The sequence below is a fragment of the Episyrphus balteatus genome, chromosome 3 (genome assembly GCF_945859705.1).
Source record: "Episyrphus balteatus chromosome 3, idEpiBalt1.1, whole genome shotgun sequence".
NCBI classification, from domain to species: domain Eukaryota; kingdom Metazoa; phylum Arthropoda; class Insecta; order Diptera; family Syrphidae; genus Episyrphus; species Episyrphus balteatus.
The window spans coordinates 75,303,303-75,327,167 of NC_079136.1; the positions used below are offsets into that span (position 1 = coordinate 75,303,303).

At 28.2% G+C, this 23,865-nt stretch overlaps 1 protein-coding gene across 8 annotated transcripts in view; it reads left to right on the plus strand.

Annotated features, from left to right (window-relative positions):
- The window catches only part of LOC129913043 (homeobox protein prospero), a 99,575-nt gene extending 91,557 nt beyond the window's left edge, over positions 1 to 8,018 (plus strand). For 7 of the 8 annotated variants that reach the window (XM_055991400.1, XM_055991405.1, XM_055991408.1 and 4 more), the window contains 2 exons: positions 4,324 to 4,468; positions 7,576 to 8,018. In XM_055991400.1, the coding sequence (XP_055847375.1) occupies positions 4,324 to 4,468; positions 7,576 to 7,755 (325 nt within the window). In that variant the 3' untranslated portion in view covers positions 7,756 to 8,018. Of the gene's footprint in view, positions 1 to 4,323; positions 4,477 to 7,575 lie in introns of all 8 variants that reach the window. The other variant, XM_055991407.1, reaches the window with a different exon arrangement.
- The last annotated feature ends 15,847 nt before the right edge of the window (positions 8,019 to 23,865 follow it).

Below are 23,865 nucleotides of genomic sequence, written 5' to 3' on the forward strand. Positions count from 1 at the left end.
CGAAAACGTAATTTTGGCTGTTTTCGAGGTTATGTTTTTATGTGGAGCAATTAATTATGGATACATTTGTGACGGTGCCTATAAGAGCTATTATTCTTTCAAAAAATGTTTAAATCTTTCCTATATCTCTTTTATTGTCCGAGATATTTAAAATTTAAGTAGCGGTATTTGAATCAGAAACAACACAGGCCACCCAAATTAAACTTTTTTTTGTCACAAGAATCAAAATATACTTTTCTGAAGGTTTTTGGGTTGCTGAACTCGAATCCACAATCAGAAAAATTCTATTAGCCTTCGTTCTTTAAATATTACCGTTATAAAATGCAAAAAAGGGTTTTTTTTTATAACGGTTATATTTCAAGAACGGAGGCTAATAGAATTTTTCCGATTGCGGATTTAAGTTCAGCAACTCGAAAACCTTCAGAAAAGTATATTTTGATTCTTGTAGCAAAAAATCTGTGACCAGTGACTTAAACTTTAGATTAAGTTTAGTTTCTCTTTGACTTATTAAATGAAACTTAAGATATCTCGAGCAATAAAAGAGATATCGGGAAAATTTAAACAGTTTTTGAAAGAAGAATATCTGTTCTTAGAATAAACGTTACAAAATTGTTTATAATGAATTACCCCACATAAAAGAAGAACCTCGAAAACAGCCAAAATAACGTTTTTTACATTTTCTAACGGTAATATTTCAAAAACGAAGGCTAATCAAATTTTTCTGACTTCAGATTCGGATTCAGCACCCCAAAAACTACTAGAAAAGTATATTTTGGTTCTTGTGGCAAAAAAAAGTTAAATTTTGTTGACCAGTGTTATTTTACTATAATAGTATATTTATCGACCTAATTATCCCGCATTCTTGGTTTTTTCGATTCGGTATATTAAATTATAAAAGAACTCTTCTAAAAAATGTAAAAACAACAAAAAAATTATAATTTTTGAAAATTTGATTTTTAAAATCGAAAAAAAAAATCATTAATTCACTGACATTTTTGAGGCGCTCGATTTTTAGAATGTGTTTCGTTTTAAAATTTGGCAAACAAATTTATATTTAAATATTAGTTTCTTATGGCAATATTATGAAAGTGAATGAAAATTCATTTTCATTTATTTCATAAGAAATGGTGTGAATTAGAATTCATCAAACTGTTTGAGGTAAAAAATAAACTTTGGCTCAGATTTTAAATCAGAATAATTTAAATGGTGTATTTTATCCATAGATTTATTGTGTATTTTTCAATTTCAAAGGGATAATTTTCACCAAAAACCAGATCATTTAATATACCACTAGCGCCATTTATACACCAAAAATCGGTATATTTTTTTAACCACCGGAGTTTATTATATACGAGAAAATGGTGTATTTTTTATATTCAAAATGTATATCACGAAAGTGCAAAAAATACACCAAATATTTTGGTGTTTTTTAGACTTTTGTGCTACTTGAGAATTTATCATTTTTTTAGTGCACTGTCCTTTTGAACATGACTTTACATTCATACATTTTTTCACATCATTGCTAAGTGGTATATCAACTTTGCAGATAGTGCCTTACCCTAGAACAATTTTTTTATTAGAATATACCCAAACTTCAGCCAAACAATTTTCATTACCTCCTTACGTGACACCCTGTAGGTACCTATAAAAAAAATTAGTATTGCTTTTGAATAAAAATTTAAATAATTTAATAATTTAAAAATTAAAATAGGTGCTTGTAATCAAAACGGGAAAAGATTAAATGGTTTATTAAAAAAAAAAAACCAAACAAAATGGATTGGAAACAAGGATTTTCCTAAAAATCTCGCTAATACTTACATAAAACCAGCGCGTGCAGTGAAAATTCGAAGTTTTCTCTCAAAGATGCATTAATGTAGAGGTGCATATCTTGAAATTACTACAGCAACTCATATCTTATGGGTTCAGAAAGCAATTAATACCTACATATTTTTGTCTATTATGTGTTGAATGAAAACGATAAATTATTTACCTGCTAGGTTTTGCCATTTTTTTTTTAGCATTTAGGTACATGTAATACCTACTTGCATCTTTTATAAACAGACCTGTATATTTCTTTTAATAGTTAAACAAATAGCGGTATGAAAAACAATTGACAGTGATGATAAGCATAAAATTAACAAGGTATTCAGGTATTCACCTACATGTTCTTTCAGTACCTTTAGCTAATAAAAATAATTTTTTTCTTATTATGTTTCTTTATAAATTGAGAAAGTCTTACTTAAGTATACATTACAAGTAGGTATGAGCTATTCTTCTAATTTACATATTATGCCATACAATTTGAATGTGTCTCTATACTCATGAACCTGCATCGTATAATAAAATGAATGGGTATAAGACTAAGCTAACATATATATTTAATCTTAATTAGCAATCATTTTGCAGTGTACTTGATATAAAAAGAAACACTTGGTTTTTTTTCACTCGTCACATCATACCTATGAAAAGCAGCTTCAAGTGAAAATTTAACAGTTGAGAAAATTTGAATGCTTTTCACCGTTCTGATTTCACTCCTTCATTTTCCACACCAAAAAGAAGTGTCATCATTGTCAGGGCATAATGGCGATAATAGGGCTTAAAGTGAACTGCTCCAAATGTGTTATTCTCTTTTCATATAACATTATTATAAATATTGTGATGTTTTTTTTTTTTTTCTTTTAATTATGCACTTTTCTCAGTTTCCTTGTCTAGAATAAGGGTGTCATATGGACTACCAATAAAATAATTGGTAATAAATCACAAAATGAAAGCTCTAAAATAGGTATTTAGAAGCAAATGAGATTAGTCCATTATTCTAAGTTTAGTTTTGAAGATATTTTTTAAAATGCATTTTTTTCGGCAAATCTCTGAAAAAAATAGGCATTGTGAAGTTGGCACCCCAAATAGCTAATTTCTTTTTCAAACCTGCCTGGCCTGGTTCGATTTCCCACCTTTACCTTGTTCTAAAATTATAACGGAATTATTTTTTTTTTTTTTTACCTCAAAAATCACAAAAAAATATTTTTTATTTTAATTCAGTGTAAAAATTGTTGGTTTTGCACTGTGGTTCGTTTGCTCATTGTTATCCCAATATAGCATAAATTTTATTTTTTTTTATTCCACTATTTTTTCAAAAGATACAACATATGAGAAACCGAAATTGTAATTTTTTCCTGTGAACAAATCGTTAGTTTAAAACCGTGGTTTCGATTTTTAAGAGGTTGGTAGTTTGAAAAAAATTTTTTTGTCATAATTTTTTAAGTAAGTGTTGGCTAACGAAGAAAAGTGATGTGATTTGTTGTTATTACCAAGGTTAGTTGAGAAATGTTTAAAAAAATTTATTCGTGTACTGAAAAAGAAATCACGTCACACACCATTTTATATTTGTTGTTACTTTTGAAAAATGTTTGGATAGATTTTACTAAGGATGTAGCTTTTCTAGGTACTTATATTGCGAACCAAAAAATCAATGATTTTTACACTTGAAAAAATATTAGTATTTTGTGGTTTTAAAGGTGAGATGAAACAAATCCACTTAAGCTTCTTAACAGGAATGTTATATGGACTACATTCAATCAAGTAAAAATTCTAAATCAAATAAATAAAATCTGAGGCGCAATGCCCACACCAGTGGAATTACTTTTTCTAAATTATAAATTAAAAAGGTCACTATGGTGTATACGTAATATTTTTTTTTGTGAGGTGAATAAAAACTAATGCTTCTATAATTCTTAAACTAAGTGTAGAATAGTGAAAATAAAAGTTGGGCTATCCTGGGTTAACCTTGGGCAAACAAACCACGGTTGCTTACGATTTTTTCACATGAACAAAACAATAATTTTTTCGGTTTCTGATATGAAAAAAAGTTTTTTGTTGTATCTTTTGAAAAAATAATGGAATAAATAAAAAAAATATAGACTAACATTGGGAAAACGAACCACAGTGCAAAACCAAAAATTTTTACACTGAATACAAAAATTTTTTTTGTGATTTTTGAGGTGAAAAAAAAATCCGTTATAATTTTAGAACTAAGAAATTCCGGGCTATCTTCGTACAATCGAACCAGGCAGGTTTGAAAAAAATTAGCATTTGGGGGTGCATACATAGGCCTTTTTATTATGAGCTCATATCTTTAATTCAAATCCAATTTCGAGGGGTTTAAGTCTAGAAGGTTAATAGGAGTTAAGATAAATTACAAATAAAAAAGCTAACGTTTTTGGTACTATTATTTCCTTAATTCTTATTACTTAATATTTTTTTTAAACTTTCTTGCTAATTTTTTTATATAAAAACTACATAAAACATTTATCTTTATAATTGCAGAGAATTTTACTATATACAAATGGAGAAGTATGCTCGACAAGCCGTAACAGAAGGAATTAAAAATTGTGAAGATCTTCATGTTGGTGGCGACAGCGAGCTTTACCGAGTTTTGAACCTGCATTACAATCGCAATAATCACATAGAGGTATAAAAGTAAATATCACTACTTAAAATTCTGAACTAAAATTTTTCAAAAATCTGTGCGTTTGAAGAACCCTCATAATTTCCCCCTTTATAACACTGTAGGCTTGCTAAACAAAGCATAACAGAGAAATATGTTTTTTTTTGTAACTCATTTCGCCTGAGGCTCTTAGCAATGTGTTATAGATTGCAATCTCATCTTAAAAGCTTTAAGCCCAACTTAAGACAGCTACACTCAGGGCTATACGCAGTTCAGCGTGTTAAACCGTTGAACGATATATCTTTTTCAACAGAGGTCTGGGATTCGAATCCAAGGCAGCCCAAATCTTTTTGTTTTTTGGATAAATCAGATTTTCTGCACATTGGTTTGTTCATCAGCAGCGAATTCCGACAAGAAGACTCCCGTCCTGCCTTTATGGTAGCACTGGTTCAGGTAAAAGTCGGACAGCCAATTTTCGAATAAACGCCATTATTTTTTTGTTAAACAAAGTTTTATCAAAATCATTGGATAATTACAAATAGAAGTGCCATTGTCACAGGAAGGAAGAAAGATGAACTTTGTAATAAGGTTGCGCCTCATCTAATCATTTTTTTAAACCTTCATTAAAAATCCTTTCTTTAATTAATTTAATTCGCAAACCTCATCGGGTGATACCAACACCACAGGAATAAACAGCGGCCGTTTTGTAAGGTGTCTACTTATTTAATGATCGAAATCGTTGGAACCGTTTCCGAAAAAATTGCAATAACACGATATTTGCAACAAAAATCAACTTTCTATAAAAATCATCTGCACCAAACTTTTAAGAAAAAAACGTGCACCGTTTTAGGAAGTATAAATATGATGCACATACAGACGGGCTTTTTTGGATTTCTCCATCATCGCAATGTTGCTTTTGGTTGAAACCTCGAAATTTTTTTGACTCGAAACAAAAATGTACCCTTTAGAAAAATATACAGTCTTGTTTTTAACGGAGCTTTTGAACAGAACTTTTGATTTCTCCAATATCCTTAACACATTCTATACAGCTCAAAAAACAATAGCACTTATCGCTTTATTATTAAAATAAAAGGGGCTTTGCTTCAAACCTTGTGATCACAGGAAATTCCTTATGAAGTTTCTGCTTCAAGTATAACTAAAAGATTAATGCTGACCGGAAAGATAATTCTAGAACCAACTCTAAAAATGTATTAAAGATTATAGATCATTTCTGAATGAACTGATCTGCAACAATTTATCTTTTTTTTCTCCTTTAAATTAAATTTTTTTGAAGTTAATAGAAATTTGACTTATTGAATATAAAACTCGTTTCAGAAAAATTCTAGCATTTAATAATATGCGTAGTTAGTAGAAATTAGCACTTTTAGATTTGGATGACCCTGTACAAAAATAAAACTATTATTGGTATTAAGCTCGAATTTGGAAAAATTATTCCTCATATTATGATTGTTCATATGACTAAAACAACTTATTTTAGTCTAGGATCACAGGTCAATTTAGAAAAAGGTCAAAAAGCTATTTTCTTAACAAAACAAGATTGATTAAGATAAACCGTTAAATTCTATGATTGAGAAAATAATTCACCAAAAATCAGCATGAAAGGTGTTTGAAATAATTTGTATGCTATTAGACAGAAAAAATAAAATAATTTTATACGTATTTTTGATTTAACTTATTTTTTTGGTTTCTGTGTTTTAGAAAAATTACAGATTTTTACATTTCAATTCACTTTTTCACAAAAAAAAATACAAAATTACTAATTTTAAATTAGATAATATTTTTCTCGTTACCTAATACGTTTTGCAGGGCATTTTGAATAGGAATATTAAAACTGCATGCTTTGATTTTTTCAATATATCTCTCAAATCTGGATTTAGGGACAAAAAATGGTTTTTTAGACCTTCAGGCATTTGAAATTTTTGTTGGGAATTTTCAGTACAAAATTTGTTTTTTTGAATAGGTATCTCCTAAATGTAGACTAGACAAAGGACTAATTTTTTAATACATAAAGAACTCGAGGTTGATATATGTAATTTTTGGAGATTTTAGGGACTTTGAAATTTTCAGTAAATACACTGTGGTGTATACGTAACTTTTGTTCGGAATTTTTTTTAAATTTGTATTTTGATTATCTCCTAAAAGCATAAGGTATACAACGGATTATTTTTGATTCCTTTCAACTTCTATAGGTGGATAAACGATGGCTGTTTGAATTTTTGAAAAAAAAAACTTTTGAGGATTTTAGAAAAACGACATGATATTTTGTATGAGAGTTGCTATAAAAAACTTGTTTTTTTTTTTAATATCTCCTAAACATGTTGGACAAACGATGATTTTTGGTACATGTAAAGAACTCAAAGTGGACAAAACGAGAGCAGTACATTTTTGGGGATTTTAGGGGATTTTCAATTTATCAGTGCAATTTTTTTTTTTCTCCTAAACGGAGGGTAGAAAAACGATAATAAGTGGTATAATTATAGAACTCGAGGTGGACAAACTACTGAAATTGGTTTTATACGTCAATCTTAAATTTTGAAGGTTTTAAACAAATACCTATGGGTGGGTGAATATGGACAAAAGGTGGACAAACGAATTAGACTAGTTAGGTTCAAAAATTTTGAGGTCGCAGTTCTGGCTTCAGGAGCTATAGTAGAGTGTACTGGATCTTATAGTAATTTTTATTTTTCCTCTTATTTTATCAAAAGAGCTACCAAAAATTGTGTACTAACGGGTAACTTTTAGAAATGATCTTACTTTTTAATTTGAACATAACTTTTTGGGCCATACTAGTCTCTAAAGAACAAAAATAGAGTATTTTTATTTATTTTATTTTTTTGAAATTTTAAAGTTAATTTTGTTGAAAATCAAGCTCTATAGTTTTATTGATATCATTTGAACACCATTCAAAATAATATAATCTTTTACCCTTAGTGGAATAAAAGCTTTTTTATTTCAATACTTCATCGCTGTTCGCAAACTTTTATGCATCACTGTATCTTTTTCGATATAGACCTGCTGCGGCAAATATTTCTAATTATAAAATAATAAATTCTTATGAATAAAGCATAGGTACGTCTTATTAACCTTAAACATTTTTTATTTACTTTTAGGTTCCTTCGAACTTTCGTTTTGTTGTTGAACAAACTTTGCGTGAATTTTTTAGAGCTATTCAAGGTGGCAAGGACACTGAACAATCGTGGAAAAAATCAATATACAAAATTATATCTCGAATGGATGATCCTGTACCAGAGTATTTCAAATCACCAAATTTTCTGGAGCAATTGGAATAAGTTTTTTTTAATTTATTTTTTTGAGTTTAATTTTTGATTACAATCATTAACATAGGCATTATTTAGATATGATATATGTTGTGGTTAGTCCACACTCATAGTCAATATGTGTGTGTAGATATACGAATTTGTTAAACTGAAAACAAAAAATTCAGACTGAAAAGAAAAAAAATAAATCAACAACGTGTGTGGTTCCTATAAAATTGTAGTGTGCTTACGTCCAAAAACTTAAAAAAAAAAATTAAAAAAAAAAAACAAAGAAACTAAGCAAATATATGTAAATACAAAATAGTAAAAAAATAAAAACTAAGTTTGGAAAGCGACTGTAATTTTACTGACGATATACTCGCGTTTTGGCCTTCCTTTCAAAAGAAAAATTGTAAATTACCTTAAAAGAAAATTATTTAAAAATACTATAATATTTGAGGAAATTCCAAATTAAGAAAATACAATATTAATTGAAAAAAAAAATTAAATTAAAGAAAGATTAGCTTCTCTATGGTAAACATTGAATACAAAAAAAAAAATTACAAAAATCGTTCTCTTTAATAAAAACAAAAAAAAAATTAAAAAATAAGATTTTATGTGAACCACTTCATTTATTTTTTGAAAAAGGATCATCACATGAGCTCATTTAGTTTTTTGTTTGATTTTCCACAAGGTGTGCAAAATTCTGAGAAAAAAAATAACCGCAATAATAAGAACGGCCTTTTTATTTTTTGATTTTTAGCCTCTGATGCTTATAGCCTCTGTTAATCAGAAACATTACTTTTCATACATTAAAAAACAAAAAGATGACAAAGAATTTTTTTAAAAACCAAAAATCCAATACAATTAAACGATATAAAATAAGCAAAATTTGAATGTTAACTATTTGTTGAAGAATCATTTTAGTCAAATTATTTTTCAGTGTACAAAATATTTCAAAGATTTTTATGAAATAAAATTAAATATATGAATACGAATATCTATAATAATAACATTCTGTTATTTTTATGTACTTACACAATTTCTTTGATTATTATAATTTTGAAATTTAAACTATACAAAATTAGAGCAAGTCAACTTATTTAACTGGAGCATACAAAATAATTATTTATAACAATAACAGTTTTATAAATTACATACAAAACAAAAAATATTTATAAAAATTATATGAATTCATCATACAATTACGTACGTTGAAGTATCACATTTTATATATAATATTTTACTGTTTAATAAAATATTGGAGCGATGGGTATAATACATAATCTTCAAAAAGATTACTAAACAAACAAACAAAACACACTGTTAAGTAGTTCTAACATTGCTTCGCTGCTGTACATTACACATTGTACACATCACTTTATTTATTTTAATTAACGTCACAACTAGTCTGTTACTTTATGTTAGTAAGATTTAATTTATTTAATTATTTTCGTTAATGTACACTTTATTTTCTTTGTAAGCAAACTATTTATTTTTAAAATTATATGTTTCGATTTGAATTATATGACAAGTTCAATAATTCACTCATGGAAAATGACTATATTTTTTAATGAATATAAAATAACATTAAATTAATGGTTTTCTTTTTTATTTTATTTTTAAGTTGACATAAAACAACATTTTTTTTACAAATTTTGAGAGGAGCTTGAAAATGTGCAGCAAGTTGAAGTTTATGACAGAGACGTGAATATTAAATCGCCTTTTTAATTCTTTCCTCTTTCCCTTAAGCTCGCACTGTGTTTATATAAATATACATATTAAGGGTACAGAAAAAACCTTAAGGCGCACTAAAAGGGTTATAAAAAAAAAAACGGAGAATCCAATTAAAACTAAAAACTTATATAACTACGTTTGTGTGAGTTTAACCTTAAATAACTTTGTATATTTTTTAAGAGTTCGACTATGTGCTCTTTTTTTTTCAAACAAACATTTAAGAAAAATGACCCCGTGATGGAATTGATATTATATCACATTTATGGAATGTATAGCGCGTAAACGAACATTGTGACTGACAAAGACAATTAACACAATCGACTTAAGCCTGTTTTCATCCCTAGTAAATTCCATAAAAAAAGTGTATATCTGCGTAATTTTAAGCCGAGTCCACATTATGTTGATCAACACTACACTTTCATCATTAAAATTAAAATTTCAATACTGCCATAATAAATGATGTATGATTATGTATTAGCGATAGATGCAGGGCCGGATTCAGAGGAGAGGCAGCAAAGATTAAAAGAATCTAAAATAAAATTGAGTGGAAAAGAGTTTTGAAGCAGAGGCGTACGTGGAGCTGCCGAAGCTCCGCCTGGGGCAAAACAATTTTCTTTCTATTAATAAAGTGAGGCTCTATTCATAACTGAAAACCATAAGTTTTGTTGGTGGTCTGGTTGCTGAGTTATTTGCATCCAAACATTGTTTTCGTAAACGTTTCTAACATGTTTAGTATAGTGAATCAAGGTAAAAAAAAACACAAATTTTTTTTTCCAGATTTCGAAAAAAAAAAAAATGAAGGTACCCCTTGCCGAAAAAAATGCATTTTAAAAAATTTCTCAAAAATCATCGAATGGGATATCAAAGGTCTCTTTAAGCTCTATTCATAACTGAAAGCCAAAAGTTTCTTGCAGGCCTGGTTGCTGAATTATTCGCAATCGAAGTACCTATATAGAAATTTTTCAAACATTCGGAAGCAAATATTTTCGGATCAAGGCCTCGAAACAAGATTTGGTTTTCAGATATGAGTTCACAATGAGCAGGCTTATAATTTTGAGTGAACAAATTACAAATCTATTTTTTAAAGGATTTTCGAGAAAAAGTCAAGGTACACTTTGCCGAAAAAAAATGCATTTTAAAAAATTTCCTCCGAAATCATCGAGTGGGATATCAAATGAATGTTCTCTTTAAGCTCTATTCATAACTGGAAAACCAACAGTTTCTTTGAGGTCAGGTTGCTGAGTTATTTGAATTCAAATATATTTTTTTCTTGTATTCGGAGCCAGATATTTCTGTGAATCAAGGTCTCAAAACAAGATTTGGTTTACAGATAAGAGTTCACAGTGCACAGGCCTATTTATTCAAGAAAAAAAATATAATTTTTTTCTTTCTTCAAGAACAAATCAAGGTTAACCCCTTGCCGAAAACAATTCATTTTAAAAAATGTCTTCCAAAATCATCGAGTGAGATATCAAATGAAAGGTCTCTCTATTCATAACAGAAAACCAAAAGTTTCTTTAAGGTCTGGTTGCTGAGTTATTTCCATCCAAATATATTCTGTTCTTGCATTCGGCAGATATCTGCGGACCAAAGTCTCGAAACAAGTTTTGGTTTACAGATATGAGTTACAGTAAAGAGGCTTATGCATTTTGGTAAAAAAAAGTTATATAGGTACCTAGACATATCTTTTTTTTGGATTTTCGAAAAAAAAAATCAAGGTTAACCTCTGCCGAAAAAAAAAATACAAAGAAATGTCACTTTTAGAGCTTTATTCATAAATGAAACCTTAGAGATTCTTAGAGATTTGGTTGCTGAGTTACATATCATTCATAGAATTTCTTTACTACATAAAATTTCTCGTTGGGGCCGTGACATCCCTTAGGGGCCGCATCACTGCCCTAATGGTATGTACGCCCCTCGGCTGAAGGCCAACAAACTAGTCAGTGAAAAAAATTGTTTGTGGAATATAATCATATGACACATGGTTTTAGGTTATTTTTTGATGCTCTGAATCTAATGATATCAAGATCAAGATTGCTCTAAGAAAAATTATTGGTTATTAACGTAAATACAACCAATTTTTTGTATAGATTCTTTTGATCCTTGATTCTTATTCCAAGAGCAATTTTTTTTCAAATTTTCAAGTTTTACCTGCGCCATTCATTCGAAAAAAAAAAGAAACAGCCACACCATTACGCAAAGTGGTGCCTTGAATCATTTCTTGAAAAAAGGCCTGATATTTGGCATGGATAAAATAGGTACAAATTCGAAGTTGCGGCTCCAAAGTGGGGGGGCAGAATAAGCGTTATAATAGAATTTTTTTGAAAACAGAATATACCTAAGTTAAAAATGTTTGCTAAATTGACATACAAATTATCTATTCATATTCAGTGACAAATATTCAAAAATTTTGAAAACAGAGTCCAAAAAATTCTAAATTAGTAAAACATACATTCAGACCTTTCATTCTTGGATTTTCTTTAATTAGCAGCAATTTTGATAACTTTCCAATTTATTTTCTAAAAGAAAAAAAATACTGTTTTGGTTTTGTATTGTTGTTAATTATGTTTTAAAGTAAAAATTAAAAAAAAAAATTAAGTAGTAAGAAACTTCAATGTTTAGCAAAACGGTGAACCAAAATCTGGCCCTGAGTATTGATTAAGAATATTTGGAAAAGTTAAACTATTCAGTGTATTAATTTCTAAGGTACCTATACCTAAAGAATGTGGTTGATCAATATAGTGTGAGGCAGGCTTAAGGTCCTGAATGCTTTGCGACTTTATAACAATTTGCGGGTATTTTAGACAAGGACAGGTAGGAAATTACTCGCTTTTGATTACATTCATCGCTTATGATATGACGTTTTAAGTGTACCGTGTCGTATGTAGGTATATTCAATCAATAAAACATTATTACATTAATACTAATTTTTTGGGTGAGAAAATGATATTTTGCTTAAAAATTAATTAATTTGTTTAAAAAAAATTAACGGTAACACCTACAATAATGTGCTAGAGCTTTTTTAAAGCCAAAAACAAATCCTTATTTCTCTCAATTTTTTTTTTCTTTTGCTATGAAATTTTGGATAATCCTACTAACAGCCCTAATAACAATTTTGCTTCTGTAATGCAAATATAAAAATATAATTACAGAAGCAACAATTGCATCTGTAAAGCTTTATAGAACTAAAATTGTTTGTCAGGAGTTACATTAAAAAATTTGAACATACCTGCATCATTTTTAGAAAATATCACTTTTCTGTCCAACTAAGTATACTCATCATTTTACATAAACATGACCCTAATTTAATGGACCTTAGTGTAAAGAAAATGTTCAACAAAAATTTGGCAAATTACCTTAAAAGTTGACGTGTTCAATTCTCATTGAAAAATCCTGTGGTACCTAAAATTTTTGAGGATATTCTATAAATAACGGAACAAAAATGTTTTTCTAAAGAAATTCGATTGTTTTCAATTAGCTGAATTTATATTTTTTTGCAGTAGTAAAGTGCTGTTTTTTTTTTTGTAGCTTAACAAAAACTCAGAAAAGTAATTGTTGGTAGGGGGTTGGGGTCTGCCGGAGTCAAAATTCTTTTTTCGAAGTGCTGATCTACAAAATTCTGCTTTGGAAATTCTGCTTTTCAAAATTCAGTTTTTCAAAATTCTGATTTTCAAAATTCTAATTTTAAATTTTAATAAAACTGTTTTACAGTAATCTGAAAAAAATTGAAATTAATTTTTGCAGAACTTTGTATAAATTAATATCTTCTCGCAAAATTTGCAACTTATTTGATAACTTAATTTTCAATTTTTATAAATCAATAAATTTTAAAAAACATTAGGAAATGTTAAATTTTTTCGAAAAATTCTAGTTAAAAATTTATTATAATTAAAAGAATTATTTAATTTAAATAAAAATTATTATTAAAAAATTTAATTAAAAAAAAAACGAATAGCTATTTTGTATCACACAACATTTATTGAATATTTACAAAAATTTTAGGTAATTTGCAAAAATTTCATATTAAGTTTTTTTTTACACTACAGTCCTTTAAATTAGGGTCATGTAAAAATACCCACTAAGTTGGACAGAAAAGTGAAATTTTGTTTAAAGCTAACGCAGGTTTAAATTTTTAAATGCATTTATCACAGTTATTTAAGTTCCATAGAATACAAATTTAAGAAAATATAATATTTTTAATCACGGCACATGCAAGACCGTCACAGGTTGACCATTTATTCGATTTTTTTTTAAATTATTTTTCTGATAACTGACACCACCTCCCTTATCACCTGTTTATGTTTCGACACTTACACTTGGGACAACCTATTTAATGCCCAAAAATAGTATATTTTAATAAGATGAAGCAAAAACATTTCTTATAATAGCCTAGTTGCTTTGTGGTGGAGAATTCTAGTACAACAACTACACATTCCTTTCTACCAGGTTCAATCTTTATTACGTCTTGTCATTATTTAAAAAAAGGCGAAAAGTTTCTACAACAAAAAAAAATGTATGTATCTCTCACGAAATAAATATTTGTTTAACAGTTAGATACTAACGGTACCTATTATAGAACGGTTTTCTTGGTTTCTGACTAACTTGATATCAAAATTAGGAACAATAAAGAAAGCTCTTTTTTTTAATTAGATGAAGGATTTAAGCTAACATTTAAATAAGCTTATATAAAATATAACACAATGCATACAACAAATTTTCTAATCATTTTAATTTTGAATTGTCACAACAATAGCCCGGTTTTTTTTTTTTCTACAACTCAGTACTTATTGTACCGTAGAAGTAGCATTTGAGGTCGCACTCATTCCCACAAAAATTATTCATGGCGCAAATGAAGGAGAGAACTTCCTTATCAGAATATCCAAAATTGATATTCCTAGTGTTCGGAAAAATATGGTATCAAACGATTTTTTTATAAGATGGCCAAAAAATGCCATATTAAAAATATTAAGAGTAAAAAAAACATCAAAAACCCAACATGGCGTTTACTGACCACAAATGTAAACAAAATAAATATGGTTAATGAGTCAGTACAAAAATACCTATCGTTTGATACCCATTTTGCTATTTTGAAATTTGGTAATTTTTTCACCATTAGCTATGGCCAAAAAGCCATATTTGTCAATTTTATATAATATGTTGATAAGTAAGATTTCACCTATTTTGCGCCATAAATCTTTTTTGTGGAAACTACATAGTTCCACCCTTAGGCCTTTTTCTTTTGCTTAAATCTACGGTACTAAAAAGCAACAAAAAATTGAATTAGATTAGATCAGATTTCATTAGATGAATCTTTATTGTTGATATTAATATGATAAATAATTTTATGTTTCTTGATAAACATAAACAAAATTACAATCGTATTCAGAAAGAAATAAATTTCATGTTTTGAATTTAACGTATAATAATATAATAATAATAGTAATTAAATTTGCTGGTGTTTTAGTGCATTTTTTAACTCATTAATTAATTTAGTTCAAAATACCATTTTCATAATTTTTACTGAATTTCAGGTTTAGGGTAGCTAAGTATTCGGTTTGGTATGCTGTTCTTAAAAATACTATCATACAAGACATAGAAAAAATGTTTCCATCCGTTTTCCAAAAATTGATTTTTCAAAAATAAATTTTGAAATATGTATTTTTTTAAAAAATCCAACACAGCTACTCAGGCGCCTCAGTATCAAAATATTAATTTAAATCGGTTAACCCATTTAAAAAAAAGTCAGAAACTAAGAAAACGGTTCTATGCCAGGAACCTTTATTAATAAATGCTCGAAAAATATGTTTAGGTACATATCTAAAAATTTTTAATTTAATTAGAGCTCATCTGTTTAAGTCTAAGCTCACTATTTTTTAAATCAAAATTGTTGTAGTCGTTTTTGAGAAAATCAATCGTATTTATTTTGGATGTATCTATGGCAGATACTGAAAACACATTTTAAAATTTTAGATTTTCTACCCACCCATTTTGAATTATGTGAAATAATTTTAGGCATCTAAAATCAAGTGACTTACAAAGCATCAATATTGGCTTTGATAATGGATTTGACTGCTGTAGAATCTTCCGTTGACCGTAAAGGGAAACTAAATTGAAAATTTAACTAAGGACTTAAGCTTACATCCAAACATAAGGCATAGAAAGTTTTCAAATACTTTTAATTTTGAACTGTCACAACAATAGCCCGGTTTTTTTTTCTACTACTCAGTATTTATAGGGTATGTGAAGTTGGCACCACCAAATGCTCATTTTTGCTCAAACCTTGGACAGCCCAAGTTTTCTTTTCATCAGCCCACTCTTAGTTCTAAAATTACAACGGAATTTTTTTTTTTAAGTGAAAAATCACAAAAAATTTTTTTCATTCAGTGTAAAAATTGTTGGTTTTGCAGTGTGGTTCGTTTGCCCAATGTTAGCCCAGGATAGCCCAATTTTTTTTCTTTATTATTTTGCAACAGATAAAAAAAAAACTTTTTTTTTCATATCAGAAACCAAAAAAATTTTTTGTTTCCTGTAAGATAATTGCTATCTTAAAACCGTGGCTTGTTTGCCTAAGGCTAGCCCAGGATAGCCCAACTTTTATTTTTGCTATCCTACGCTTAGTTCAAAAATTATAGAAGCATTAGTTTTTATTCACCTCACAAAAAAAAATATTACGTATACACCATAGTGACCTTTTTAATTTATAATTTAGAAAAAGTAAATCCACTGGTGTGGGGTGGGCAATGCGCCTCAAATGTTATTTATTTGCCTTAGAATTGTATCTGGATCGAATGTTGTTCATATAACATTCCTGTTAAGAAGCTTAAGTTGATTTGTTTCATTTCACCTTAAAAACCACAAAATACAAATATTTTTTCAAGTGTAAAAATCATTGATTTTTTTGGTTTGCCATATAAGTGCCTTGAAAAGCAACATGCTTAGTAAAATCTATCCAAACAGTTTTCAAAAGTGAAAAAAAGATATATTTTACTAAGTATGTAGCTTTTCTAGGTACTGATATGGCAAACCAAAAAAATCAATGATTTTTACACTTGAAAAAAATATTTGTATATTGTGGTTTTTAAAGTGAAATGAAACAAATCAACTTAAGTTTCTTTACAGGAATGTTATATGGACAACATTCAATCCAGTTAGAATTCGAAGGCAAATAAATAACATTTGAGGCCCAATGCAAACCCCACACCAGTGGATCTACTTTTTCTAAATTATAAATTAAAAAGGTCACTGTGGTATATGCGTACTATTTTTTTTTTTTTTTTGTGAGGTGAATAAAAACTAATGCTTCTATAAAATAAAAGTTTGGCTATCCTATGCTAACCTTGGACAAACAACCCAGGGTTTTAAACTATCGATTTTTTACAGGAAAAAATTTACAATTTTTTCGGTTTCTGATATGAAAAAAAAGTTTTTATTGTATCTTTTGAAAAAATAGTGGAATAAAGAAAAAAAATTGGGTTCTCCTGAGCTAGCGTTGAACAAACGAACCACAGTGCAAAATCAACAATTTTTACACTGAATGCACAAAAAAATATTTTTTTGTGATTTTTTAGGTGAAAAAAAAAATAATTCCGTTATAATTTTACAACTAAGGGTGGGCTAGTGAAAAAAATCTTGGGCTATCCTAGGTTAACCTTGGGAAATCGAAACAGGCAGGTTTGAAAAAAATTAGTATTTGGGGGTGCCAACTTCAGATAGCCGTATTTATAGTACCGTAGAAATAGCATTTAAAGTCGAACTAATTTCCCCTTCTTAACATATCCAAAATCGACATTCTTACTGTTAGGAAAAATATGGTATTTTACCCATAATGGTTCAAAAAAAATGCTAGGGAATTAGCTCGACCCTTTTTTTAGATCTACGATACTTAAAATTAAAAAAAAAATTGTATTAGATTAGAATTAATTAGATGAATCTTTAGTGTTGATTAAAATAATAAATAGGTACCGACAATTTTTTATAAAATTTATATTCAATATAATATATAACCTTTTTTGATAAATATAAAAAATATTGCAGTTATACAAGAAAAAATTAAATTTCATGTTTTAAATTTAACGTATAATAATAAAATAATTAAATTTACTTGTATGTTAGACAAGAAGGGTACGATTCACAACTCGTGGTGGGTTTTTTTAATCATTAATTTATACTAAGTTCAAATTGCCTAACTCACAATTTTTACTGATTGTCAGTGGCAATTTCTGATCTTTGGTTTAGGGTTGGTAGCTATTCGGTTTGGTATGCCATTCTTAAAAGAATTATTATCAACTGAAATGAAGTTCTCTTAAGTTGGAAAGTTTTGTACAAAAGGAAAGGGGGGGGGGGTCTTTTCCCCCGTCTAAACAGGGTAGACATTTTCTATAAAATTGACTTAATGTGGCAAATAAAATTAAGAACAACGGTAACACCTAAATCAACGTGCTATAATTTTTTTTAGTTTTTGAAAAATTAATTTTGAAAATCAAAATTTTGAAAAAAAAATTGGATAGATTTTTTTTCACAATTTAGTTCTTTTTTCGTTTTCAAAATTCCAGTACTCTTATTATTTGTTTGTAAACAAAAAGTGAAATTCGGATGTCACTTTCGAGAAATTAAAAAAAAAACTATAGCAATTTGTTTCTAAGAAACCCTTGTTTTTGGTTTTGACGTGGGTGAAGTTGTTGGTAAATTAATTTATGAAAAAAAAATTTTTCTTCTATTATTTTTTAAACATTCAGAGTTGTTTGGGGATATAATTGAATTAACCCTAAATCAATTTTTTTTTCAGTGATAACGCCTGAAAACTTACTTCTGAATTGTTCTTACTACGTCTGGAGGTGGGTGCCCGCTGCCATTGTTGGATTCTAGATTCTAGCCCAAAAAGCCTTAAGGCAATAAAATCACAAATTTGTTTTCAATTTAAGTCAATTTTTTAGAAAACCACCCCCCACCTACGCGCACAAGCTTTTTGGCACATTCCTTCTGATTCACTTTGTACACGTAAAACAACAAAAATCCTTTGTTTGAATACTGGTTTTTTGCTGTTTATTACTCAAAAATTTCAAAAAAAATTTTCTCCCATATTGTATAAATGTAGGTATGTGTGCTCATTTTTGAATTTGAAAAAGTATTATTTGATTTATTGGCAATTTAATACTTAACTTCTAGCACTATTTATAAAATAAATTACATTACAAAAATAGATCATATTGCGCATACATGCCCCTGTGAAGGGGTATGTATTTAAGTGTGCCCAGTGTACCTGTACGGTAAGTGTGCGTTGATAATTCCACTTACATAATTTTGTTCAGCTAATCTTAAAAACGTTTGAAAACGTGTTTCCTAAATTTTTAAAATTATTAAAAGTAAGAAATAATTGAAACAAAAATAACGTAGAGTTAAAAAAAATCATTTTGAATTCAAATTTTCCAACGTTAAATATATCGAGTTTGAATAATTAGTTTTGTTTTTCAAAAACTATTCACTGAAACAACTTCATTTGAGAAGAAAATTTAAGAATATATTTTTGGCTTTGACAAAAAAAAAAAAAAACATTGTTAAGTGCTTCCGTAGAATATAAAGTTTTTGCCTTTTCTCGAAGCATCAAAAAACGAGGACGACAGAGTTATAAAAATAACGAACTTTAGCGAATATCACATACCAAATTATTGTTCATTGGCTGAAGATATTCGAATTTGATCACTAATTTTTCGAAAAAAAAATTGTTTACAAATTTTCAAAAAATTTAAAACAAAATTTGCATTACATTCTGAAGAAATTACTAATTTACATACTAAAAAAAATTTAAAGAAAATTCCATCGGGCGTCGGTTTTCAAAAAACTTATTTTTTATAAAAAAAATTAATTTTTTTTTTCAATCCAAAATTGATATTTTTAAAAATTTTCTGTGTTTAACGAACCCTTTATATTTCTTTTTTAATCCTCAAACAATCGGAGAAAAGTCCTCTTGAATTTTTGAAAATTCCTTATAAAATGTTCAAAATTATGTCTTTCATATTTTGCTTCGACACAGATTGAAGAATTTTTCATTTTTTATATTATTTATCTCTTTATTTTTCAAAAAAGTCTTTCCAAAATCAAAACACAACCATAACTGAAAATTTTCAATACTAAACTCGTCTTCCATGCATGTCAACAATTCGGTAGCCTTCCAATTTTGCAACTTACATAGATTCTTTTTGTATTAGGCTGCTATTGGTTGCCCGGCGCAGTCGACGTAAAGTAAGCCTGTTCTGCACTGCAATCCAATGATTATGGCTTCTTCTAATGTGGACAGCTCATTGGTAATGAGAGGTATATCTGAAGAAAGTCCTTAACTCCAGTACCCACACTTGAATAACTTTGGCACAGTGCTTCAGCCCTTTCTTGAAGGTACTAGGTCCGGTTTCGAGAGCCATTGTCCTGGACTTTTTGGTTTTTACCTCTGAGGTGGAGTTAGTTGTTTACTTTACCGTCTAACTGGTCTTGTTTTTTGGGAGCTTCTCCTGGACTTACCATCTTTCTCTCCTTCATTCTTTCCTAAGCTTCCCGAGAAAAACTTTGCCACAGGAATCATTTCCTGACCACTACACTAAAATGAGTTGTTCAGACCACCTGATCCCGTATTTGGATTTGGACATTTATTTTTAATTTTGTTTGTTTTTTCCTTTTTTTTCCATTTTTTTGTGCAGTTGGTTTCCTACGATAAGCTGGAGAAAAGGAAAGTCTATTATATCATAGCTCTGAATAATATTATAAGGTCTTGATACTCTTTAATGCGACCAACAACCTTTGAGAACCAATTTGAGAAAATCTAATAAATATGACTGTATATTTTTAAAGAGATTATTAATTTTAATTTTGTAATTAACTGTTTCAATTAATCATAAATTTTGTTTATCAGTTGCATAGAATTTACTTTGCATACAAAATTAGTCCAATCATTCATAAATAACACTGTGCAAGTTTTTTCAAAAAATGTTTTGAGACAAGTGCGCTGTTGACTGTTCCCACCTATTTGGGACCTGAGAAATCGATTGGCATCATTAGTTTTTCGATTTATCGATACGACTTCGAACAAAATTTTGTTGGGAAGTTTTTTCATTTTCTTGTTTATATTGCTATTTATTCGACTCAAACGTAATTTACTACCAGTTAAATTAAACAATTAAACAGTTTTTTGCAATTTATTTAACAATTTAGCAAGTTTTTGTTGAAAAAATTCAAAAAAATTGGATTTTTTTGCATTGTTATCATTTTATTATGTTTTAGTGGAGTACCTAACTAAAGCAAATTACAGATTTTGATAATTTCTGTTCTTAAACGTCGGCAATGAAAATACTTCAAAATCTAAGTGATAAAAATTGCCGGTGTTGCCGTTTTGTTTTTTAAACTAAAAATAAATTTTTTTTTCAAAACTTTTTTTCTTTAATTTCATAAATAAAATGATGTATAAGGATTATTTAGAGTATTTACAAAAAAAAAAAAAATTGTATGGGAGTGAAGGATAAGATTCAATCGTTTAGGCGGTAGAAGCAATTTTCTCACAAATCGGCTTCAAATGTAAAAAAAAAATGTATTAAAACACAAGGGCAACACATTCGTTACTAAGATATACATTTTCACAAAGCCAGTAGTTTATGCTGGTAGTAAATAACGTTTTGATCAGAAAAAATAGCAATATAAACAAGAAAAATGACTTTAACCCGGGAAAAATACTTAAAATTGTTGAAAAAACTTCCGAAAAAAATTTTGTTCGAAGTCGTACCGATAAATCGAAAAACTAATGATGCCAATCGATCTCTCAGGTCCCAATAGGGGGAAACAGTCAACAGCGCAATTGTCAAAGATTTCGACTTGCACAGTGTAAATATTTAGTTATTATAAAGTTATTTAAATAAATTTGCAAACTTTGAAGACACTACTAATTTAACGATGACGACAATGCCGTACAAACAAGGTGACGACTGTCAATTTAGGTGATGCTTCACATTCAACGTCCATATTAGCCAACCTATTTGCAGAACCCAATGTTCATTATCATTATATACGAATCGTTATTAGAAAGGTCATAAATAGTCCCATGATCATGTAGCCTAACACATTATTATTATACAACTACAACTTCAACTTCAAGCACATTGTTGAGCTCCTTAAGTTTTTGTTTATATTCATTTTCAGCAACATTCAATCTACCTATAAATAAATATTTTCGTAACTATCTGGATTTGAAAAATATTAAGCCATTGCATCGTTGGCTTGTTGACAACGAAACAAAAGGTATCTGTTTGCATAAAAAAAAAAAAAAACAAAATACACATCTGAGTAAAATGTCTTTGCGCCTATACTCCTATAGCAACAATATTGAACCGTTCATATATCTAAAAACATTAGGAAACTTTTAAAACTTAATTACATGCATATATTAACAGATCAGTCTTAATATTTCGGTTCGAAACAAACTCGAAACTGCAGAACAAAACAAAAAACGACGTTAAGCCCGCTAAGTACTTGAATTAATTTTAAAAGCCTTGTTTTCATGAGAATTATGCCTTGTTAAGGAACATTTTTTTGCAAAAACACTCCAAGGACATTCTGATTTTAAAGTAATTTGTGTATTCTTTGTATCATTTTTCAGAACACGTTTTAAATGGAATAAAAAAGGTGAAGCTATTCCCAGAATTTTTGTACCTCCTTTCTTTTCTTTTCTTTTCTTTTCTTTTATTTTATTTTCTTTGACTTTCTCTTCTTATCTTTTCTTTTTCTTTCTATTCTATTCCCTTCTGTTCTTAATTTTGCGTATCTTTGTTTTCTTTCTTTCCTTCATTTTCTTTCTTTTCTTTGCGCCTATAGTTCCTTTTCTTTTCTTTCTTATCTTTTTTCTTTTGTTTTTTTTTTCTTATCTTTTTTCTTTTGTTTTCTTTCTTTCTTTTCTTTGCGCCTATAGTTCCTTTTCTTTTCTTTCTTATCTTTTTTCTTTTGTTTTCTTTCTTTCTTATCTTTTTTCTTTTGTTTTCTTTCTTTCTTTTCTCTCCTTTCTATCTTTTCTTTTCTTTCTTTTCTTTTTTTCTTTCTTTTCTTTCTTATCTTTTTTCTTTTGTTTTCTTTCTTTCTTTTCTTTCTTATCTTTTTTCTTTTGTTTTCTATCTTTTCTTTTCTTTCTTTTCTATCTTTTCTTTTTTTTTCTTTCTTTTCTTTCTTTATTTTCTTTTCTTTCTTTATTTTCTTTTCTTTCTTTTCTTTCTTTATTTTCTTTTCTTTCTTTTCTTTCTTTTCTTTCTTTTCTTTCTTTTCTTTCTTTTCTTTCTTTTCTTTCTTTTCTTTCTTTTCTTTCTTTTCTTTCTTTTCTTTCTTTTCTTTCTTTTCTTTCTTTTCTTTCTTTTCTTTCTTTTCTTTCTTTTCTTTCTTTTCTTTCTTTTCTTTCTTTTCTTTCTTTTCTTTCTTTTCTTTCTTTTCTTTCTTTTCTTTCTTTTCTTTCTTTTCTTTCTTTTCTTTCTTTTCTTTCTTTTCTTTCTTTTATTTCTTTTCTTTCTTTTCTTTCTTTTCTTTCTTTTCTTTCTTTTCTTTCATTTCTTTCTTTTCTTTATTTTCTTTCTTTTCTTTCTTTTCTTTCTTTTCTTTCTTTTCTTTCTTTTCTTTCTTTTCTTTCTTTTCTTTCTTTTCTTTCTTTTCTTTCTTTTCTTTCTTTTCTTTCTTTACTTTATTTTCTTTCTTTGCTTTATTTCCTTTCTTTTCTTTCTTTTCTTTTTTTTCTTTATTTTCTTTCTTTTCTTTAATTATTGCATTTTCTTTCTTTTCTTTTTTATCTCTTCTTTTCTCTTCTTTAATTTTCCTTTCTTTTATTTTTCTTTTACTCTTTGATTACTCTTTTCTTTTGTTTTTTTTTTTTTTTTGTTTTGTTTTACTTTAAGAAAAAAAAAAAACTTTTTCTTTTTCTATTTTCTCTCCCAACTTTTTTTTCTCTTTTCTTTTGTTTTTTTTTCGCAATGAAAGATCGGAATTGAAGGTGCTCAAAGGCTGAGTATAACACATCAGAGCAATGTCTGCTCAGTGAGTCAATATATTTTAAGTGCGTTTTTAAAGTGATACAACTTGGTTCTATTAAATGCTGAAATGCTCGGGTTTTAATTAATTATAGTTATGCTAATAGTAGTGTCAAATGAAAGATATGAAAGTTGATGTTTCAAACCTTTTTAAAAGACAATTTTTAAATGCCAAACAAAAGCCTAAATAAATAAAAAAAAAAAGAATTGTAATGAACAAAAAAAAAGTATGATATTTAACTTTAGCAGACATTTTCTTCTATCCAAAAAAGGAAACACCAAAAACACTTATTTTTCGGCCAAGGTATAATAATTTCCGAAAGAGAAATGCAGGTTTTACCCTATAACTCTTTCAAATAGCATACCT